This window comes from Dendrobates tinctorius, unplaced genomic scaffold (genome assembly GCF_039654945.1).
Source record: "Dendrobates tinctorius isolate UK_male_01 unplaced genomic scaffold, ASM3965494v1 ptg000062l, whole genome shotgun sequence".
Classification (NCBI taxonomy): domain Eukaryota; kingdom Metazoa; phylum Chordata; class Amphibia; order Anura; family Dendrobatidae; genus Dendrobates; species Dendrobates tinctorius.
In genome coordinates this window covers 36024625-36045131 of record NW_027361730.1, presented here as the reverse complement: position 1 = coordinate 36045131, position 20507 = coordinate 36024625, and the positions used below count along the sequence as shown (strand labels likewise).

The window sequence follows — 20507 nt, the reverse complement described above, 5'->3', positions numbered from 1 at the left end:
TACACCTTATAAAACATTAAATGTTTGATTTACTTTTTTTGTCTTATTCTAATTGCTATATTGTCTCTTTTTCATTGCACAGTGCTATAAGCCATCCACATGCAATTATAGCAATTATATGGACTATCCTATACAGTCAGTTGGTCAAGTTAGTTAAACTTTGGGGTTTTATTGTATATAAATACTAGCTGAAGAGCCCGGCGTTTCCCAGGCATAGTAACTAACTATGGTTAGTTATAACAAATTATAATGATTATATATATATATATATATATATATATATATATAAAGCTGAGTGTATAGCCCCGCCCACTCCGCATAGCCACATTCACTATAATTCACTGCTACCCCTAATATCCCACATCATCCCGTCAGCCAGAGCCATCGGACTACTACCCCTAATATCCCACATCATCCTGTCAGCCAGAGCCACCAGACTACTACCACAGATATCACACATCATCCCGTCACAGCCGCCGGACTACTACCCCTAATATCCCACATCATCCCGTCACAGCCGCCGGACTACTACCCCTAATATCCCACATCATCCCGTCAGCCAGAGCCACCGGACAACTACCACTAATATCCCACATCATCCCGTCAGCCTGGGGTAAGAACCAGAGCGCTGAGTGGAACGGTCCTAACTTCCATACCGGGGATCCCTTTAAGAGAGGCCTGGCATCAGAACCAGAGCGCTGAGTTTATTTGCCCTGACTTCCATACCAATGATCCCTTTAATAGAAGCCTGGGGTGAGAATCAGAGCGCTGAGGGATTTACCCTAACTTCCTTACCAGAGATCCCTTTAAGAGAGTCCTGGGTCAGTACCAAAGCGCTGAGGGATTTACCCTAACTTCCATTCCGGAGATCCCTTTAAGAGAGGTCTGGGGTCAGTACCAAAGCGCAGAGTGGATTTGCCCTCACTTCCATACTGGGGATCCCTTTAAAAGAGCCTAGGATCAGAACCAGAGCGCTGAGAGGATTTGCCCTGACTTGCATACCAATGATCCCTTTAAAAGAACCTTGGGGTCAGAACCATAGTGCTGAGGTATTTGCCCTAACTTCCATACAGGAGATCCCTTTAAGAGAGCATGGGGTCAGTACCAGAGCATTTGAAGGCAATTGCCCTGACTTTCTTAAAGGAATCCCTGGTATGAGAGGCCTGGGGTCAGAACCAAAGTGCTGGATGGATTTGCCCTGACTTCCGTACTGGGGATCCCTTTAAGAAAGGCCTGGGGTCAGTACCAAAGCGCTGGATGGATTTGCCCTGACTTCCATACTGGGGATCCCTTTAAGAGAGGCCTGGGGTCTGTACCAAAGCGCTGGATGGATTTGTCCTGACTTCCGTACCGGGGATCCCTTTAAGAGGGGCCTGGGGTCAGTACCAAAGCGCTGGATGGATTTGCCCTGACTTCCGTACCGGGGATCCCTTTAAGAGAGGCCTGGGGTCAGTACCAAAGCGCAGAGTGGAATGGTTCTAACTTCCATACCGTGGATCCCCTTAAGAGACCCTGGGGTCAAAACCAAAGCGCTGGATGGATTTGCCCTAACTTCCATATCAATGATCCCTTTAAGAGACGCCTGGGGTCTGTATCAGAGCACTGAAGGATTTGCCCTGACGTCCATACTGGAGATCCCTTTAAGAGGGAAGATGTGCCTATGGGATGGAGGATGTGTGATGGGGATATGGGCGGGGGGGGATTCATTTCTGTCATGTACTCTCTGCTCCTTTCTGGGGGGGGCGCAGACAATGGCTGGGAGCTAATGTTCCCAGGGATGCTAGATTTCTCCCACCACGTCAGTGTCTGCTGAGGTGTTGTCAAGTGGGAAAACTGTTGCTCATAGCAGCCAATCACAGCTCATCTTCTTTTAAACAGCTCTGGTGAAATGAAAGATGCTTCGTGATTGGTTGGTGATACACACACATTCAATTTTATATATAGATAAAATGGGGATTTTTTTAACCATAAGATACAGCATCTAAAAATATATTTATAATGCATTTTCCTAAACAGTACTGTCCATTTAATAAATAATAGATAAGTAAATATTATGACCGTAGTTCAAGCCATATGCAGTTGTGTGAAAAAGTGTTTGCCCCATCCTGATTTCCTATTCTTTTACATGTTTGTCACACCTAAATGTTTCGGATCACCAAACGAATTTAAATATTATACAAAAATAACACAAATAAACACAAAATTCAGTTTTTAAATGAAGGTCTCTATTATTAAGGGAAAAAAATACAAACCTACAGGGCCCTGTGTGAAAAAGTGATTGTCCCTGTTCCACTTAAAATATAAATTAACTGTGGTTTATCACATCTTTGGGAAGCAGAATTGAAATTCCCTAGCCACACTATTCTCAATCAAGAAATCACTTAAATAGGACCTGCCTGACAAAGTGAAGTAAACCAAAAGATTCTCAAAAGCTAGACATCATGCCGCGATCCAAAGAAATTCTGGAACAAGTGAGAAACAAAGTAATTGAGATCTATCAGTCTGGAAAAGGTTATAAAGACATTTTTCAAGCTTTGAGACTCCAGCAAACCAGTGAGAGCCATTATCCACAAATGACAAAAACATGGAACAGTGGTGATCCTTCCCAGGAGTGCAGTGATGACTCATCCAAGAGGTCACAAAAGACCCCACAACAACATCCAAAGAACTGCAAGCCTCACTTGCCTCAGTTAAGGTCAGTGTTTATAACTCCACCATAAGAAAGAGACTGGGCAAAAATGACAGAGTTCCAAGACAAAACCACTACTGAGCAATAAAAGCATAAAGGCTCATCTCAATTTTACCAGAAAACATCTTGATCCCCAAGACTTTGGAGAAATTACTCTGTGGATTGATGAGACAAAAGTTGAACTTTTTGGAAGGTATGTGTCCCATTACATCTGACGTAGAAGTAACACAGCATTTCAGAAAAGGAACAGCATACCAACAGTAAAATATGTTGGTGGTAGCGTGATCGTCTGGGTCTGTTTTGCTGTTTCAGGACCTAGAAGACTTGCTGTGGTAAACGGAACCATGAATTTTGCTGTCTACCAAAAAAATCCTGATGGAAAATGCCCAGCCATCTGTTTGTGACCTCAAGCTGAGGCACACTTTGGTTATGCTGCAGGACAATGATCCAGTGTTAACCCGTTAAAGGCAGCTGACAAACTCTGACAGCAGCATTTAATGCGCGCTTCTGGCCATTCCATGGGTCACCGATGGATCGGCATGACAACCAGAGGTCTCCTGCAGACCTCTATGGTCTACAATGTTCGACACTCATAGCAAGTGAGCAATTCTGCTACATACAGGCGATCATTGCCTATATGTAGCATAGCCGACAGTTATGGCAGCTTCTAGTCTCCCATGGAGACTATTGAAGCATGCCAAAAGTAAAAAAAAAATGTTTTTAAAAATATTAAAAAAATATAAAAAAGTTCAAATCAGCCCCATTCAAAATAAAAAAAATCAAACATACACATATTTGCCATTGCCACGTTCAGAATCACTTGATCTATCAATAAAAAAAGGATTAACCTGCTCACTAAATTGCGTAGCGAGAAAATAAGTCAAAACGGCAGAATTACGTTTTTTTGGTCGCCATGACATTGCGTTAAAATGCAATAATGGGCGATCAAAAGATCGTATCTGCACCAAAATGGTATTGTTAAAAACGTCAGCTTGACAAACAAAAATAAGCCCTCACCCAACCCGAGATCTTGAAAAATAGAGACGCCACAGGTATCGGAAAATGGCGCAATTTTTTAACAAAGTTTGGAATTTTTTTCACCACACAAAAAATAACCTAGACATGTTTGGTGTCTGAGTCTATGAACTCATAATGACCTGGAAAATCATAATGGCAGGTCAGTTTTAGCGTTTAGTTAACATAGTAATAAAGCAAAACAAAAAACTACTGTGGGATTGCACTTTTTTTGCAATTTCACCGCACTTGGAATTTTTTTCCTGTTTACCAGTACACGATATGCTGAAAACCAATGGTGTCGTTCAAATTTACAACTCATCTCGCAAAAAACAAGCCCTCACATGGCCATATTGATGGAGAAATAAAAAGGTTATGGCTCTGTAAAGAAGGGGAGCGAAATCGAAAATGCAAAAACGGAAACACCTCTAGTCATGAAGGGGTTAAATGAGCAATTGGCTGCAAATATCTTACACAAGATGAAAATAAGAAATAAAGATATATTAAATAATGTGAAGCTAAATTAATTAACTGCTTTATTGTTTATGTTATATAGCAAAAAAGAGGGAAACAAAAGCTTAATGTAAAATATCAAATTTAATAGATGGTCTGTGAAGCACCTCACATTGGGAGTGATGGACAGGTCACAGTGAAATGGACAGAAAATCCATATGTGGATGCTTTACATGCATTTTTCTCGTTACATTTATTCATACAATTGTTAATGATTCTTCTGACTTCTTCATTCCAAAGGTTAGATGACAAGACATGCAATAAATAATGAGTATGATATTGGAATCACCCAGTTCATGAATGTGAATTGCATGATCATATGCAGACAACCTTGTATACAATCTGAATAAATAAGTACATTATTATATTTAAATCACAATATTTCATAGAGATCACACGTATGTGCCCAATATGTACTGTAAAGTAATTTATAGGATATGTAGGTCCAGCACCCCCTTATAGTATACGTGTCTACTCTCCTCTCCTGGATTATTCAAGCTTCCGAAAAATAGGGGCAGAGCAGTCTTCTGCATATGATGCACTATGTACTTAGATTTATACTATTGACTTTGGGAGCAAAACACGGGTATTACATACCTGGTAATGTGTTTTTTCATGAGACATGACGGCACCACGAGAGAGGGGATCCGCCCCACGAGGACAGGAAACCTTCAAGATAAAAGGGGCGGCTCCTCTCTCCGCATCAGTTGTTTTACAGAGCACGAGAGGAACTCCGCAGGTTAGTGCACACATGGACAATACATATTTTACACTGCTAAATTTCCAACACCAAGGGAGTGTATAATACTAACCAAACACCCAACTAATGACGTGATCAAATAGGGCGGGAATATAAGGGTGCCATCATGTCTCATGAAAAAACACATTACCAGGTATGTAATACCCGTGTTTTTCCATGGTACATGACGGCACCACGAGAGAGTTACAGAGATTTGTATTCTCTTTTTTAGGGGGGATCACTGCCTGTAACACTCTTCTCCAAAATGTGAGATCGGAGGTAGCAGATAGGTCTAATCTATAATGTCTAAAAAAGGTAGATGGAGAGGACCAAGTGGCCGCCTTACAGATTTGGTCGATGGAGGCGTCCGCTCTCTCCGCCCAGGACGTTGCCATGGCCCTCGTGGAGTGGGCTTTTAGGCCCTCTGGAACAGCCCTGCCTGCACTACTATATGCTAGTATGATGGCCTCTCTCACCCATCTAGCTATAGTTTGCTTAGAGGCTTTAAGGCCTTTCCTTGCCCCCTGATATTAGACAAATAAGGCCCTCTGTTTCCTCCATGGTTTTGTCACCTCTAAATACTGTAGGATACATCTCCTAACGTCTAAGCAATGTAATCTCTCTTCCTTTTTATTACCGGGGTTAGGACAAAAGGAGGGCAAGATTATTTCCTGGGCTTTGTGGAATTTCGACACTACCTTAGGGAGGTATGCTGGATCTAATCTTAACGTGTACTTTCAGGGTGCTGACCGCTAAGCCCAAGTCTAAACCCTTTTGTAGGAATTCTAGTACTGCCCTCACAGGCACTTCCCCCTCCTGTATTGGGCCTGAGGTGGACAAAAATTTCCTCCATATCCTCCCATATATTTTTGTGGTCACTGGCTTTCTGCTACTGATTAGGGTGGAAATCAATCTTGCTGAAAACCCTTTCTTCTCTAACAGTGACCTTTCAAATTCCAGGCTGTCAAATGCAGCCTGGAATTCGGAGGATGATTGAAGGGGCCCTGTGTTAGGAGGTCGTGATCCTCTGGGAGCACCCATGGGTCTGTCACTGACATCACCCTCAGCCAATAGAACCACGGCCTTTTTGGCCAAAAGGGAGCTATCATGATTACTCTGGCTTGATCATCCCTGATTTTCTTCAGGACTAATGGAATAAGGCATATCGGAGGGAAGGCGTACAGGAGACCTGATGTCCATTTCATTCTGAAGGCGTCTACCGCCAGTGGCATGTCTGCTGGTCTTAGGGAGCAGAATTTTTGAACTTTTCTGTTGGTTTTTGAGGCGAAGAGATCTATGATGGGTTTTCCCCACCTCTGCACAATTTGCTGAAAAATGGACTCTTTTAGGCACCATTCTCCTTGTTTTAAGTGGTTCCTGCTCAGAAAGTCCGCCTTCAGGTTGTCCACGCCTCGGATATGTAGGGCCGATAATGAAAGGAACTGACGTTCCGCCAGAGTCAGGATTCTTTTTGCTATTTCCATCAATGACCGAGAACGAGTGCCCCCTTGATGGTTCACGTATGCAACCGCTGTACGATTGTCTGATAGGACTTTCACATGATGTCCTCTTAGGTGTGTCAGTAACCCTTCCAGCGCTCTTTCGATGGCTAGTAGTTCCCACTCGTTTGAGGATAGATCTTTTTCCCCCTGCGCCCAAGGGTTTTGGAGCCACAGGGTGTCTAGATGGGCTCCCCAGCCCCAGGGACTGGCATCTGTCGTGACTACTCTGGAGGCTGCATATGTCCAGGGTACTCCCCTTGGAGCGGACTCTATCTGTAACCACCATTTTAGCGACTGGAGTACAGGAACCGGGATAGTGAGCTTCTGTTCTAACTGCCCCTGAAGCGCCAGATCGCTTTGTAACACACACCACTGAAGTTCCCTTGTGTGAAATTGTGCCCATTTTACCACTGGTATGCAGGAGGTTAGGGATCCCAGCACGGACATGGCTTTCCTCAGAGTCATTGTTGGCTTTCTTAATGTTGTTTTGATTAGGTTTTTGATTTTCTCTTCTTTTCCCTCTGGGAGGCGACACTCCTGTATTACCGAGTCTATTGTTAGGCCCAAAAAATTCTGGACCATCGTTGGCTCCAACCTGGATTTTTTGAAGTTCAGTTGCCAACCCAGAGTCTGAAGAGTCTCTATCACTGTCTTGACTTGTTCCTGACAGTGAGCGAAATCTTTCCCCACTATCAAAAAGTCGTCCAGATATGGTATTACTAGAGCATCTTTCTCTCTGAGATGTGCCGTGACCTCCGCAATTAACTTCGTAAAGACCCGGGGGGCTGTTGCTACCCCAAAGGGTAGAGCCTTGTATTGAAAATGATGCCACTGAGAGTTTATCTGGACTGCCACTCTGAGATATTTGCGGTCTTACTGCCGGATCGGGACATGATAGTAAGCGTCCTTGAGATCCAGGACCGACATGTAACACCGAAGGAAGAGGAGTTTCACTGTAGATCTTATCGTCTCCATCTTGAACGATGGGACTACTAGATACTTGTTGAGGCCTTTCAGATTTACAATCGTCCTCCAGGAATCGTCTGGTTTCTTTATCAGAAATAGAGGGGAGTAAAAGCCTTCCTTCTTTTCCCCTTCTGGAACTTCTTCCAGTACGAGTTTTTGTATAAGCGATAACACCTCCCCCTCCAAACTCTTCTGTCTTTCTTGGGATGATTGTACCGGAGTTTGAATGAATTTTTGTGGTGGCCAGTGGTGGATCTTTAACTCCAGACCTGACCCTACTATCTGTCGGATCCAGGTACTGGATGAGATCCTTTCCCAGGCTGGGAGGAAGTGAGAGAGCCTTCCCCCCACCTGAGAGGGACCGTCACTGGGCGGGTTTTTTGGCTTGTCTAGGGGGCTTACTAAAATAGAAGCCTCTCCCTCCTCTGTATCGTCTGTCAGAATTATTTCTGTCACGGTCTTTGAATTGTTGCCTTCTAAACTTTCGGCCTCTCTGCCGATTTGGAAACTTCTGTCTGAATTATGGCCCTCAGACTATCCGAAAATGAGGGTGTCTCCTCCGCTATGGTTTTGTTAATGCACTCCTGGCACAACTTTTTGTTCCAGGCTGCTTCTGTGGGACTTTTACATAAAGCACATTCTTTATTTTTTGACTTCCCTCTACATTTCTTAGGGACCTCCTATACTCCACCCCGCCAATGTATATAAGAGGGGGAGGAGAGGGAAAGAGAGGAGAAAGGAGAAAGAGAACAGACATTAGATTACTGGACTTTCTCGAAGTTCACTCACCACTCGGACGCTTCATAGAACGGGTACCGGATCTGGAGGTTGGCTGGTCCTTTCACTGTCTCCCAACGAGACTATGGACCCCTCTTTCCTGTGGTGACGACCCGCCCGTGCGCTGCCCGAGTGGCTCCCACTACTGCTGCGGTGTGTCTTTGCTTTCTCCTCTGAGCACGACCGCCTCTCTTTTGCCTCCTGGCGCGGTTGCACATGCTCTGGCGAAGGGCTCTCCATTATGCTGCTTATGGCTGCAAGCAGTCACTTCCACTCCAAATTGGTGCTGTGACGCCTGCTCGCTTTTTCTGGTGATCTTAAATAGCCCCCTTTTTTTTATTTTTTTTTTTAGACCAACTGGTCTCGCACCTGCCGCGCCTGATGCGTGTCATCCTTGCGCAGGGGGCATGCTAATGTGGACGTGCGCGTGCTCTGTGTGCCCCCCCGGGACCGTGCACACCTTCTGCCTTTCCCAGGCCCCGCGGTGCTGTGCGCGCCGCCCTACTTCCGGGTCGCCGCGACCACTTCCGGTTCGTTGGCCATGATGCGCGCTCCCAGCGCGCGCGCCTCCCGGTGCGGCCATACGAACCCGCCCGGGTGAGCGCATGTATTTCGGGACCCCCAGACACCTCTTACCTGCATGGTGGACCCCATCCCTATGGTGCAGGTATGTGTAGACATCCATGGTGGGATCCGAACCCTGGCCTCCCATGCTGCAGAGCATCAGTATTTTCCACTGGGCCACCATGCTGTCTCTCCGCTGCGGGGTCCGGTGTCTGGTGCTCACAGGGAGGGTACACAGTCTGTGGCCTCCGAGGAGCTCTCTGCCCGGGCACCGATGTGCCTCCCGGGCTGCATGGCCACTGTATGTCAACAGGGAGGGAACACTCCAGTGGCCTCCCTGGACCTCTCGCTGACCTCTTGGAGGGTCGCTTCGCCTGGGCATCCCTCCGGCTGTGGCCATGCCTTCGCTCAGGGGGGACATAGGCATATACGGCCCCCGAGGCGACTACCGGTACCCGGTGTCGGGTGTAGCAGACCCATGCCTGCCATTAATCACCCGACCCAGGCCCAGGCATCCTCTTCTCGGAATCCTTCAAAGAGGCTTTCATCTTGAGGGTTCCCCGTCGAGGACAGGAAACCAACTGATGCGGAGAGAGGAGCCGCCCCTTTTATCTTGAAGGTTTCCTGTCCTCGTGGGGCGGATCCCCTCTCTCGTGGTGCCGTCATGTACCATGGAAAAATAGCTATGTTTTCAGTGAGCTCAGCTTGTAGAAAGCTGGAATTATGTATTTAACTTTATAGTTGTGTCAAGTTACATCCACATGTGACATTTCCATAGCGAATATGCGGCAGGATAAAATCTGCAGAATCCAGATGACAGAATTCATAGTGGTAAAATCTACACTCAGGCTATGTGCCCACGTTGCGTGTTAAAACGCACACTGAAAACTGGACTCCTTCCCAGAAATCGCGCGGTTGTTTCCGCGCGAGTTCACCGCGATTCTGTTCGCGATTTTGCCGCGATTTTCTCAAGCACTTTCCAAGCGATTTGAAGCATCGCTTGGAAAGTGATTGACAGGTTGGTCACACTCGTCAAACATAGTGTATGACAAGTGTGAGCAGCTTTTTACTATTGCGGCATCAATAGTAAAAGATAAAATGATAAAAAAAATAAAAAAAATCGGTGTATATTTACCTTCCGACGTCCCGCGCTGCCATCCCAGGCCTCAGCGTTCCCAGTAATGCCTTGCGAGACCTGTGATGACGGTCTTGCGTTACTATAGCGATCTCGCGAGACCGCTAGAGTCACGCGAGACTACGTCATCACAGGACCTTGCCGCAAGGCATTACTAGGAACGCTGAGGCCTGGGATGGCAGCGCGGGACGTCGGAAGGTAAATATACCCCGATTTTTTTTTATTTTTATTTTTTTTTACAGGGGTATGGTACCCAGGGCCTGGAGGACAGTTTCCTCTCCTCCACACCGTGGGTACCAACCGCACATGAGACGCTTAACTTCCCGCATGGTGGGCATAGCCTCATGCGGGAAGTAAGCGATTCTCATGCATTCCTATGGGTGCGGAATCGCGGCAATTCTTTGCGATTCCGCACAAAAGAATGATCATGCTGCGATTTTTTTCCGCAATGCGTTTCCGCCGCAGAAAAAAGCGCAGCATTAGCACAGCATGTGCGGAATGCCATAGGAATGCAAGGGTTGCGTTCTGTACACAATTTTTAAACATTTTCGCGCCGAAAATCGCGGCAAAAACGCTTAAAAATCGCATCGTGGGCACACAGCCTAATGCTGATTTTGCTGTAGAAACTCATAATATAAATTTATAGACTTGGGCAGTGATTTGCAGCACCACTGAGTTTACTCTGCAGATTCTGTAAAATCTCATCGAAAGCGCTGGTAAAATTTAACCTGGAAATTCATTATGTGTCTGAGCCGCACAAACAGCAAAATCTTCAGATTTCCCTTAGGATATTAGAAAAAAGTATATTAAAAGGAGTCTGTCACCCCCAAGATGCATTTTAAAGGAGCTATACTATGACGTAGTGAACTTAGGAATTATAAAAACCATTCAGGTGGTTAGAGCGTGGTGCTAATAACGCCAAGGTCGCAGGTTCGATCCCCGTACGGGCCAGGAACAGCTTTTTAGAGGTCACTTTTACTAGTTTCGTCCCAGGTAGATCGATGCTGAAGCTGGTTTCTTCAGATTCAGCATTTTGTAAGGTTATACACATGGGAAGAAGGAATCAATATCACCATTACACACTGAACGGTAAACCACTGGGTAATTTTGACATGGAGAAGGACTTGGGGATCCTAGTAAATTACAAACTTAACTGGAGCAGCCAGTGCCAGGCAGCGGCTGCCAAGGCAAACAGGATCATGGGGTGCATTAAAAGAGGTCTGGATACACATTATGAGAGCATTATACTGCCTCTGTACAAATCTCTGGTTAGACCGCACATGGAGTACTGTGTACAGTTTTGGGCATCGGTGCTCAGGAAGGATATAATGGAACTAGAGCGGGTACAAAGGAGGGCAACAAAATTAATAAAGGGGATGGGGGAGCTACAATACCCAGAGAGATTAGCAAAATTAGGATTATTTAGTCTAGAAAAAAGACGACTGAGGGGCGATCTAATAACCATGTATAAGTATATAAGGGGACAATACAAATAACTCTCCAAGGATCTGATTATACCAAGGAAGGTGACGGTCACAAGGGGGCATTCTCTGCGTCTGGAAGAGAAAAGGTTTTTCCACCAACATAGAAGAGGATTCTTTACTGTTAGGGCAGCGAGAATCTGGAATTCCCTGCCTGAGGAGGTGGTGATGGCGAACTCAGTCGAATGGTTCAAGAGAGGCCTGGATGTCTTCCTGGAGCGTAACGATATTGTATCTTACAGTTATTGTTAGGTTCTTTAGAAGGACGTAGATCTGGGGATTTATTCTGACAGAATTTTATAGGCTGAACTGGATGGACTAATGTCTTTTTTTGGCCTTACTATGTTACTATGAGTTTGGTGCACTGTTTTGTCCTTGCATTTTACATGTTGGGTGATACCTCTGCTTAAAGTCAGCTGGTGTGTCATTGTGCACACTGACACCGTTTGTGCTATGCCGTGGGTGCACAAAGAGGCCGCGCACATTCTCCTCTCTGATTTTTATAAAGGCTAAGTCCCCTCTATTACAGTATAGCTCATTTAAAATCCATCTGGGGGAGACCGACTCCTTTTAAAGCACCACTTCAGCGTGGTCTTTTATTGCAACTCTGGAGTGGTGCTAGTAATGTAAGTTCCCTGAGCCTAGTATTCTACTTACCAGCTGCCATCTTTAGCTGTTCCCAGCACCACTCCAGTCCTGCGGCGCCATGTTGTGACTGCAAATTCTGACTGACCGGAAGTCAGAGGTAACGGTCACAAGCTCTCAATGTTAATCTATGAGAGCCTTGTTCTGGCACTCAGACTTACTTGAGAATTGATTTCCACCTTGCCCAGCAAACGCTGGAGCAATCACAGGGCACAAACGGCTGAATACCGACAGGAGCGGTGTTGAGAACAGATGAAGATGATGGCTGCTTACTATAAGATCGGGACAGGGAGCTTAATTGAGTAGCACCACTCCAGCATCGTCATAAAAACAAACAGTGGAGTGGTGCTTTAAAATGAACATTCTGGAATTCTACCTTTTTCCATTCTTATAAACTCAGGGCTTGTTGAGCTGACTTTTATTTCTACTTTTTGGGTAGATACAACATTTTGATCACTTTTTATTGCAATTTTTTAGGAAGGTGTGGTGGACAAAAGCACGCAACCTTCTGTTGAAGGGGTTAATAAAAACCTCTTGGTGGAACATGCCGTGATATATAAAAGCATGATTTTTGTGGTTTTATACACTGAAACTTTTATATAATTCACTTTCTTCACAAAGCTGCACATAATCGAACTGCTAGTTGATTCCAGATGTCACAGTGCGGCCATAAAACATGTTAAAACACATCTGTCTGTAGTGTGTGCCAATGGGAACACTCCACCGGTGCTTTGTTACACATCTCCTGCCAGTGAAAGATGCCATCTTCTGAGGTTCTAGCACCAATTACCACACGCCCAAGAATACGAGCACGATTACAAATTCTGCCCTGGAAAGTAAGCACAGAAATCACTATTCTAGGTAAAAATATCTATACAGGCCAGTATATCTAGGCTAAAATCATAGAAAACTTTTTCATGTTTATTGTCAACAGTTTTACATTCACCATAGCTTTTTTTTTTCCTAAACAATCATTAAAAAAATTAAATCTAGAAAATGCCACTTAATAAACCACTCCCATCAAAGTTTGTATCCTTTTAATATATTGCAAACATCATATTATATAGCATTGTGTACTTACAATTGCTTATTTTGCCTTTCTACCTAGTAAATTCTTCACTTTTCTCTGCTCTATGTAAAAACTGGAAGTCTTTTTTCCCTGAAAAATCATTCCTCTCTACAACTCCTGACCCAACTGCTCCCTCCTCCCTCTTCAAGGGACTTTTGCAGTGACTAATAAGTCGTGCTTCTACATAGTGCGTAGAAGGATTCAGCAAGTCAGTTTTTAATAACATGATCTCATAAGACCTAATGGAAAAGAGAAGAATTAGCTGGGTAGAAAGGCAGAGTGAGCAATTTTAAGTACTCAGTGCTATATAATATGATGACTGCAATATATTAAGTGGAGAAAAACTTTGATGGGAGTGCTTCTTTAAAGGTAACCTGTCAGCAGGATTGTGCACAGCAACCTACACACAGTGTCAGGTTGGCGCCGTTATACTCATTAAAATGATAACTTGGATGATAAAATCCGTCTTGTAATTGTTGTTTAATCTTTATTTTCAGTTTTGAGTTAATGATATGCTCGTGCTCCGGGGAGGCCTGTGGGGGGTCTCCATGTGGTGCTCTGATTAGGTATTAATAATGCAGACTGCTGACAAGTCACCGATCCCTCACTGATCAGTGCCCACAGTGGACACAGTTTCAGTCTTCTCATTACGTCCAGTCTAGAATTGGCGCTGAGAAGCTGCAGCTTTCTAAACTCCATCCGAATCAAGAATTTTGACTTAAATGAAATGAGAAGGCTACAGCTGTCATGTGATGCCCCTCTTCACCCTCCCCTTTGATGTTGATGATGGCACTTTGGTGGGGGGACACAGCTGTGACAAAGGAGTGGTGCTCCTCTGAAAGGTGGGTATAGATTATTTTTATTCTATAATACCCTTCTGGTTCATGAGTTTGTTTAAAAATTTAGTGGAAAAATGCTTCTCACAAAAACCTTAAATAATATTAGATCCCAAAATTATTGGATTTGTACCAATAAGCCATGTACAATGTTAACTCACAGAGCAGAAAAAGTAGATGGGGACTGGTTGCATATGAGTGCATTCTTTCATGTTTTGGCATCTCTATACATTTTGCCAATTCTGATGGATTAGACCTAACAACAGGCAGTGGCCAGAAAGTTACACCGGAGGGAGACTCCGTGCCTTGCACATTAGGGCACACAAGTAAGACTAAATTATCTGTACATAAAGTGATTTACAATTTTTCTATTTCGTATACTAGCTGCATCAAAGGAAGATAAGTTATTGAAATGAAATTGACCATTTAAAAAAATAGCAATGATAATAATAATATGCTACTATCCATTCCTAAACACAAAGTGGAAAGTAAAGTATGGAGAAGTTATGCTTTTATTTAAATAGAAAAATGAATAAATAAAGCACAACATTATCTGTTCCTGATAACTCACCTGCATGACTAAAAATTCTAGTTGTAGGTATGGACTCTGCACAAATTCGAGAGGCGCATCAAATAGGAAAGGGGCATTCCACACTGGACTGGAGCCTGAAGCTGTCCGGGTCTCTTTGATATCCATCACTTGGCTTTCCTGAATCAACCGAATGCTGACAAAGTGGTCTAGAATGGAGATTCATTAAAAATATACAAATACACGATAATATCTTTTTTTATTCTTCATTTCATCTTAGTAAAACAACTGAGAAGCAAATTCTTACCAGGGGCTCCAGGAATGCGAGTTAGTTTGCCCAGGTTCTTGGCCTTTTGCACCATCACTTTGATACGATTGGCTAACACTTGATGCTGCAGAAGTATCAATATTTGTCCTGGTATCTTGAAATTGGATGCGAGGGGTGAAAACCCATCCAAAGTGCTCAAACTCTATCAACATACATAGGTTACAAAGAGTTACTACTTACAGCACATTGCTTTCAAATCAGTGTTCATAGTTGTAAAATGATCAAGAAATGGCTGTGGTCTTTCCATACATACAACATATCACATCATTTACTATTCATAGTATTTGTTATATTACAGCAGAGATGTACATAAAATTCATGTGGCCCCATAGCAATAGATTTGCAGCATCATGTTTGCCAACTTTTATAAAAAGGAAGAAGATCATGTATTGCGGCACATACACCGTAATTATACACCATATTGCAAGCCCTTAGTGTTGTCACCCATGAAACCCCATTCATAATCATTATAGAGTTTGAAAATCTCGAAGCTGCTCCCACTCACAAACAGTATAATATAATACCCCCACACCTGCCAGTATGATGGCCCGCAGTCAGTATGAAGAGGAGGGATATACGGCACTCCTAGTGAGCAAATAAGGTGCCCAAATAGGGTTCCAACCCGTAACTCAGTGATAGCAATAAATATGGCACTCAGATTTTTGTAAGCGTGAAGTACGGTAGATTTATTAGAAATCCATATAATATCACGTTTGTTTCTGCGGGCGCCATACTACAGTGACATAGAACACATACTGACACAGGGCTGTTATTGCAGACTTCAAGCTTTTCTCCAGATGGCAATCAGTTCTTATGAAGGTCTGAGAAGACCGAAACATTTTATTACATGGATTGCCAGTAAATCTATTTCACGCGTACAAAAATCTGAATGTCAGGTTTATTGCTATTACTGTAGTCAGTATGATGCCGCCCACAGCTATCACTCAGTATGCTACCCCAACACAGTATCATTGCCCCCACAGCCCACCATATAGTATGATGGCTCCTCAATATGCTGCTCCCACAGCCCCTCAGTGTGAGGCTTCCTCAGCCCCCACTCAGTATGATCACCCTCCTCAGTATGAAAAATCACAGCTCCCCACCCAATACAGTATCACAGTCCCCCAACCCCTTATACAAAATGATTTCCCCTCAGTGCGATCCCCACAAAGCTCCTTACTCCATATGATGTCCCCCACGGTCCAGATCCACTCAGTATAATAGCCCCAATGCCATTCCCCACTCAGTATGGTTGTCCCCAATGCCAGTCCATTGCTCAGTATGATAGTCCTCAGCCCCCCCCCACTCAGTATGATGGCCCCACAAGACCCCTCACAGTAATATGGCCCCACATCCACCCCTCTCAGTATGACGTCAAGCAATGCTTACTACTCTCTTGTGTCGTCTCAAGCTAAGTGTATTCCCTCGTTTGTCTTCCTGTGTTGTCTTTAGTTGTAGTGGGGGGCTGACTAGTTATACCCCATCCCCTCACAATCAAGGGACTGTCGCTAGGGGCAGTCAAGGATTAGGTTCCAGCTCGGCGATAGGTGTGGAAACAGTTTAGGGACATAAGGGCAGACAGGGTATTGTCAGATCTGCCTAAGGGTCTCCACTCCCCCCTTTCCTAGTGTTTGGGCTCCCCACCCTCTTGCTGCTGTTGTGCACCTGGCTTCTCCCTCATCCAGCGTGACAGTTACACAACATCGCTATATATAAAAATGAATGTGTGTGTGTATCACCAACTAATCACGATGCATCTTTCATTTCACCAGAGCTGTTTAACCCCTTCACTACAAAGGGTGGTTTGTACGTTAACTCCCGGGCCAATTTTTACAATTCTGACCACTGTCCTTTTATAAGGTAATAACTCTGGAACGCTTCCATGGATCCCGGTGATTCTGACATTGTTTTCTCGTGACATATTGTACTTCATGTTAGTGGTAAAATTGAATTCATATAACTTGCATTTATTTGTGAAAAAAATGGAAATTTGGAGAAAATTTTGAAAATTTCGCAATTTTCCAACTTTGAATTTTTATGCTCTTAAATAACAGCGATATGGCACTCAAAAAACTTAATAGATAACATTTCCCACATGTTTACTTTACATCAGCACAATTTGGGAACCAAAATTTTTTAGTTTGGAAGTTATAAGGGTTAAAAGTTGACCAGCGATTTCTCATTTTTACAACACCATTTTATTTTTAGGGACCGCATCACATTTGAAGCCACTTTGAGGCTGTGTGCCCACGTAGCGATTTTTAAGCGTTTTTGCCGCGATTTTCGGCGCGAAAACACTGCGAAAACGGTTAAAAATCGTGTACAGAACGCCCCCCATGCATTCCTATGGCATTCCGCACATGCTGTGCTAATGCTGCGCTTTTTTCCGCGGCGGAATCGCATCGCGGAAAAAATCGCAGCATGCTCATTCTTTTGTGCGGAATCGCAAAGAATTGCCGCGATTCCGCACCCATAGGAATGCATGAGAATCGCTTACTTCCCGCATGTGGCTATGCCCACCATGCGGGAAGTTAAGCGTCTCATGTGCGGTTGGTACCCACGGTGTGGAGGAGAGGAGACTGTCCTCCAGGCCCTGGGTACCATACCCTTGTAAAAAAAAGAATAAAAAATCGGGGTATATTTACCTTCCGGCGTCCTGCGCTGCATTCCCGGCCTCAGCGTTCCCAGTAATGCCTTGCGGCAAGGCCCTGTAATGACGTAGTCTCGCGTGACTCTAGCGGTCTCGCGAGATCGCTATAGCAACGCGAGACTACGTCATCACAGGTCTCGCAAGGCATTACTGGGAACGCTGAGGCCCGGGAATGCAGCGCGGGACGCCGGAAGGTAAATATACCCCGATTTTTTTATTTTTTTTAGCATTTTAACATTCTATCTTTTACTATTGATGCCGCATAGGCGGCCTCAATAGTAAAAACCTGGTCACACTTGTCAAACACTATGTTTGACGAGTGTGACCAACCTGTCAATCACTTTCCAAGCGATGCTTCAAATCGCTTGGAAAGTGCTTGAATATCGCACGCGAAAATCGTGGCAAAATCGCGATTATAATCGCGGTAAAATCGCGTGGAAAAAAAACGAGCGATTTCTGGGAAGGAGTCCGGTTTTTAGTGAGCGTTTTAAAATGCTACGTGGGCCCATAGCCTGAGGAGTCTATATGATAGAAAATACCCAAAAGTGACACCATTCTAAAAACTGCACCCCTCAAGGTGCTCAAAACCACATTCAAGAAGTTTATTAACCCTTCAGGTGCTTCACAGGAATTTTTTGAATGTTTAAAAAAAATGAACATTTAACTTTTTTCACACAAAAAATTACTTCAGGTTCAATTTTTTTATTTTACCATGGGTAACAGGAGAAATTGGACTGCAAAAGTTATTGTACAATTTGTCCTGAGTATGCTGATACCTGATATGTGGGGGGAACTGCTGTTTGGGCGCATGGCAGAGCTCGGAAGGGAAGGAGCGCCGTTTGACTTTTTCACTGCAAAATTGGCTGGAATTCAGATTGGACGCCATGCCACGTTTGGAGAGCCCCTGATGTGCCTAAACAGTGGAAACCCCCCACAAGTGACCCCATTTTGGAAACTAGACCCCCCAAGGAACTTATCTAGATATGTGGTGGGCACTTTGAACCCCCAACGGCTTCACAGAAGTTTATAACGTACAGCCGTACAATTAAAAAAAATCATTTTGTCCACAAAAATGATCTTTTCACCCCCCAATTTTTATTTTCCCAAGAGTAACAGGCCCCCAAAAGTTATTGTGCAATTTGTCCTGAGTACGCTGATACCCCATATATGGGGATAAACCACTATTTGGGCACATGGCAGAGCTCGGAAGGGAAGCAGCGCCATTTAACTTTTTTGGCTGGAATTGAGATAGGATGCCATGTCGCGTTTGGAAAGTCCCTGATGTGCCAAAACAGTGGAAATCTCCCAATTCTAACTCCAAATCTAACCCTAACCCTAACCCTAGCTCTGACCCTAGCCCTAATGGAAAATGGAAATAAATAAATAAAAAATTATTTTATTATTTTTCCCTAACTAAGGGGGTGATAACGGGGGGTTTGATTTACTATTTATAGCGGGTTTTTATGGTTGGCAGCGGTCACACGCTAAAAGACGCTTTTTATTGTAAAAATAGTTTATGCATCACCACATTTTGAGAGCTATAATTTTTCCATATTTTGACCCACCGAGTCATGTGAGGTCTTATTTTTTGCGGGACGAGTTGACGTTTTTATTGGTACCATTTTCGGGCACGTGACTTTTTTGATCGCTTTTTATTCCGATTTTTGGGACGCAGAATGAACAAAAACCAGTGTTTCAAGAATTTCTTTTGGGAGGTGCGTTTACACCGTTCTGCGTGCGGTAAAATTGATAAAGCGGTGTTATTCTTCGGGTCAGTATGGTTACAGCGATACCTCATTTATGTCATTTTTTTATGTTGTGGCGGTTTTATGCAATGAAAACAATTTCTATATAAAAAATTATTTTTGCATCGCTTTATTCTGCGAGCTATAACTTTTATTTTTTTGCTGATGACGCTGTGCTGTGGCTCGTTTTTTGCGGGACAAGATGACGTTTTCAGCGGTACAATGGATATTCATATGCGTCTTTTTGATCGTGCGTTATTGCACTTTTTGTTCGGCGGTATGATAATAAATCATTTTTTGCTTCGTTTTTTATTTTTATTTTTTAAGGGGTTCGCTAAAGGGGTTAACTAATGGGACAGTTTTATAGGGTGGGTCATTATGGACGCGGCAATACCAAACATGTGTACTTTTATTGTTTTTTTGTTTTTTTTATTTTCAAAAAATGAATTTTAGGGAATTTTTTTTTTACTTTATTATAATGTCCCATGGGGGACATCACTGTCACTGTCACGATCTGTCACAGGCACTGCTGCAGGCTTCCTCATGCCTGCGCTCTGCGGGCAGTGAGGAAGCCAGCTCCCTGCAGGCCCCTGAAGGTCCCTGTCACCATATCGGATCCGGGGACCTGCAGGGAAGGCGACCAACGCAGCGGCGCTGCACATCGTGCTGCTGTGGGGGTCGCAGGGAAGCACGGAGGGAGCCCCCTCCCTGCCGATGCTTCCTTTAATCCCCGGTACACCGCGATCATGTTTGATCGCGGTGTGCCAGGGGTGGTCCGTGACCGCCCCTGACACATTGTGCCGGGTGTCAGCTGTGATAATCAGCTGACACCCGGCCGCGATCAGCTGCGTTCCCCCCCGTGAGCGCCGCTGATCGCATTAGACGTACTATTCCGTCCTTGGGACTTAGGTCCCAGGTCACATGGACGGAATAGTACGTCCAATGTAGGAAAGGGGTTAAAAGAAGCTGAGTTGTGATTAGTTGCTATGAGCAACAGTTTTCCCACTCCAGAAAACACCTCAGCAGACACTGACATGGTTTGAGAAATCTAGCATCCCCGGGAACATAAGCTCACAGCCATTGTCTGCCCCCCAGAAAGGAGCAGACAGCATAACAGAAATTAATCCTCCCCTCCCGTGCCCATAAACCCATCACACATCCTCCATCCCATGGGCACATCTTACCTCTTAAAGGGATCATTGGTATGGAAGTCAGGGCAAATCCATCCAGCGCTTTGGTAATGACCCCAGGCCTCTCTTAAAGGGATCTCCGGTATGAAAGTTAGGGCAAATCCCTCAGTGCTCTGATTCTGACCCCAGGTCTCT

At 44.3% G+C, this 20507-nt stretch overlaps 1 protein-coding gene across 4 annotated transcripts in view; it reads right to left on the bottom strand.

The window, feature by feature from the left end:
• Positions 1 to 12289: 12289 nt before the first annotated feature.
• The window catches only part of ARID3B (AT-rich interaction domain 3B), a 148390-nt gene continuing 140172 nt past the window's right edge, over positions 12290 to 20507 (bottom strand). For 2 of the 4 annotated variants that reach the window (XM_073579531.1, XM_073579533.1), the window contains 3 exons: positions 14767 to 14929; positions 14502 to 14668; positions 12290 to 12854 (listed from right to left, as the gene is read on the bottom strand). In XM_073579531.1, the coding sequence (XP_073435632.1) occupies positions 12705 to 12854; positions 14502 to 14668; positions 14767 to 14929 (480 nt within the window). In that variant the 3' untranslated portion in view covers positions 12290 to 12704. The remainder of the gene's footprint in view (positions 12855 to 14501; positions 14669 to 14766; positions 14930 to 20507) is intronic. The other 2 variants (XM_073579532.1, XM_073579534.1) reach the window with 1 other exon arrangement.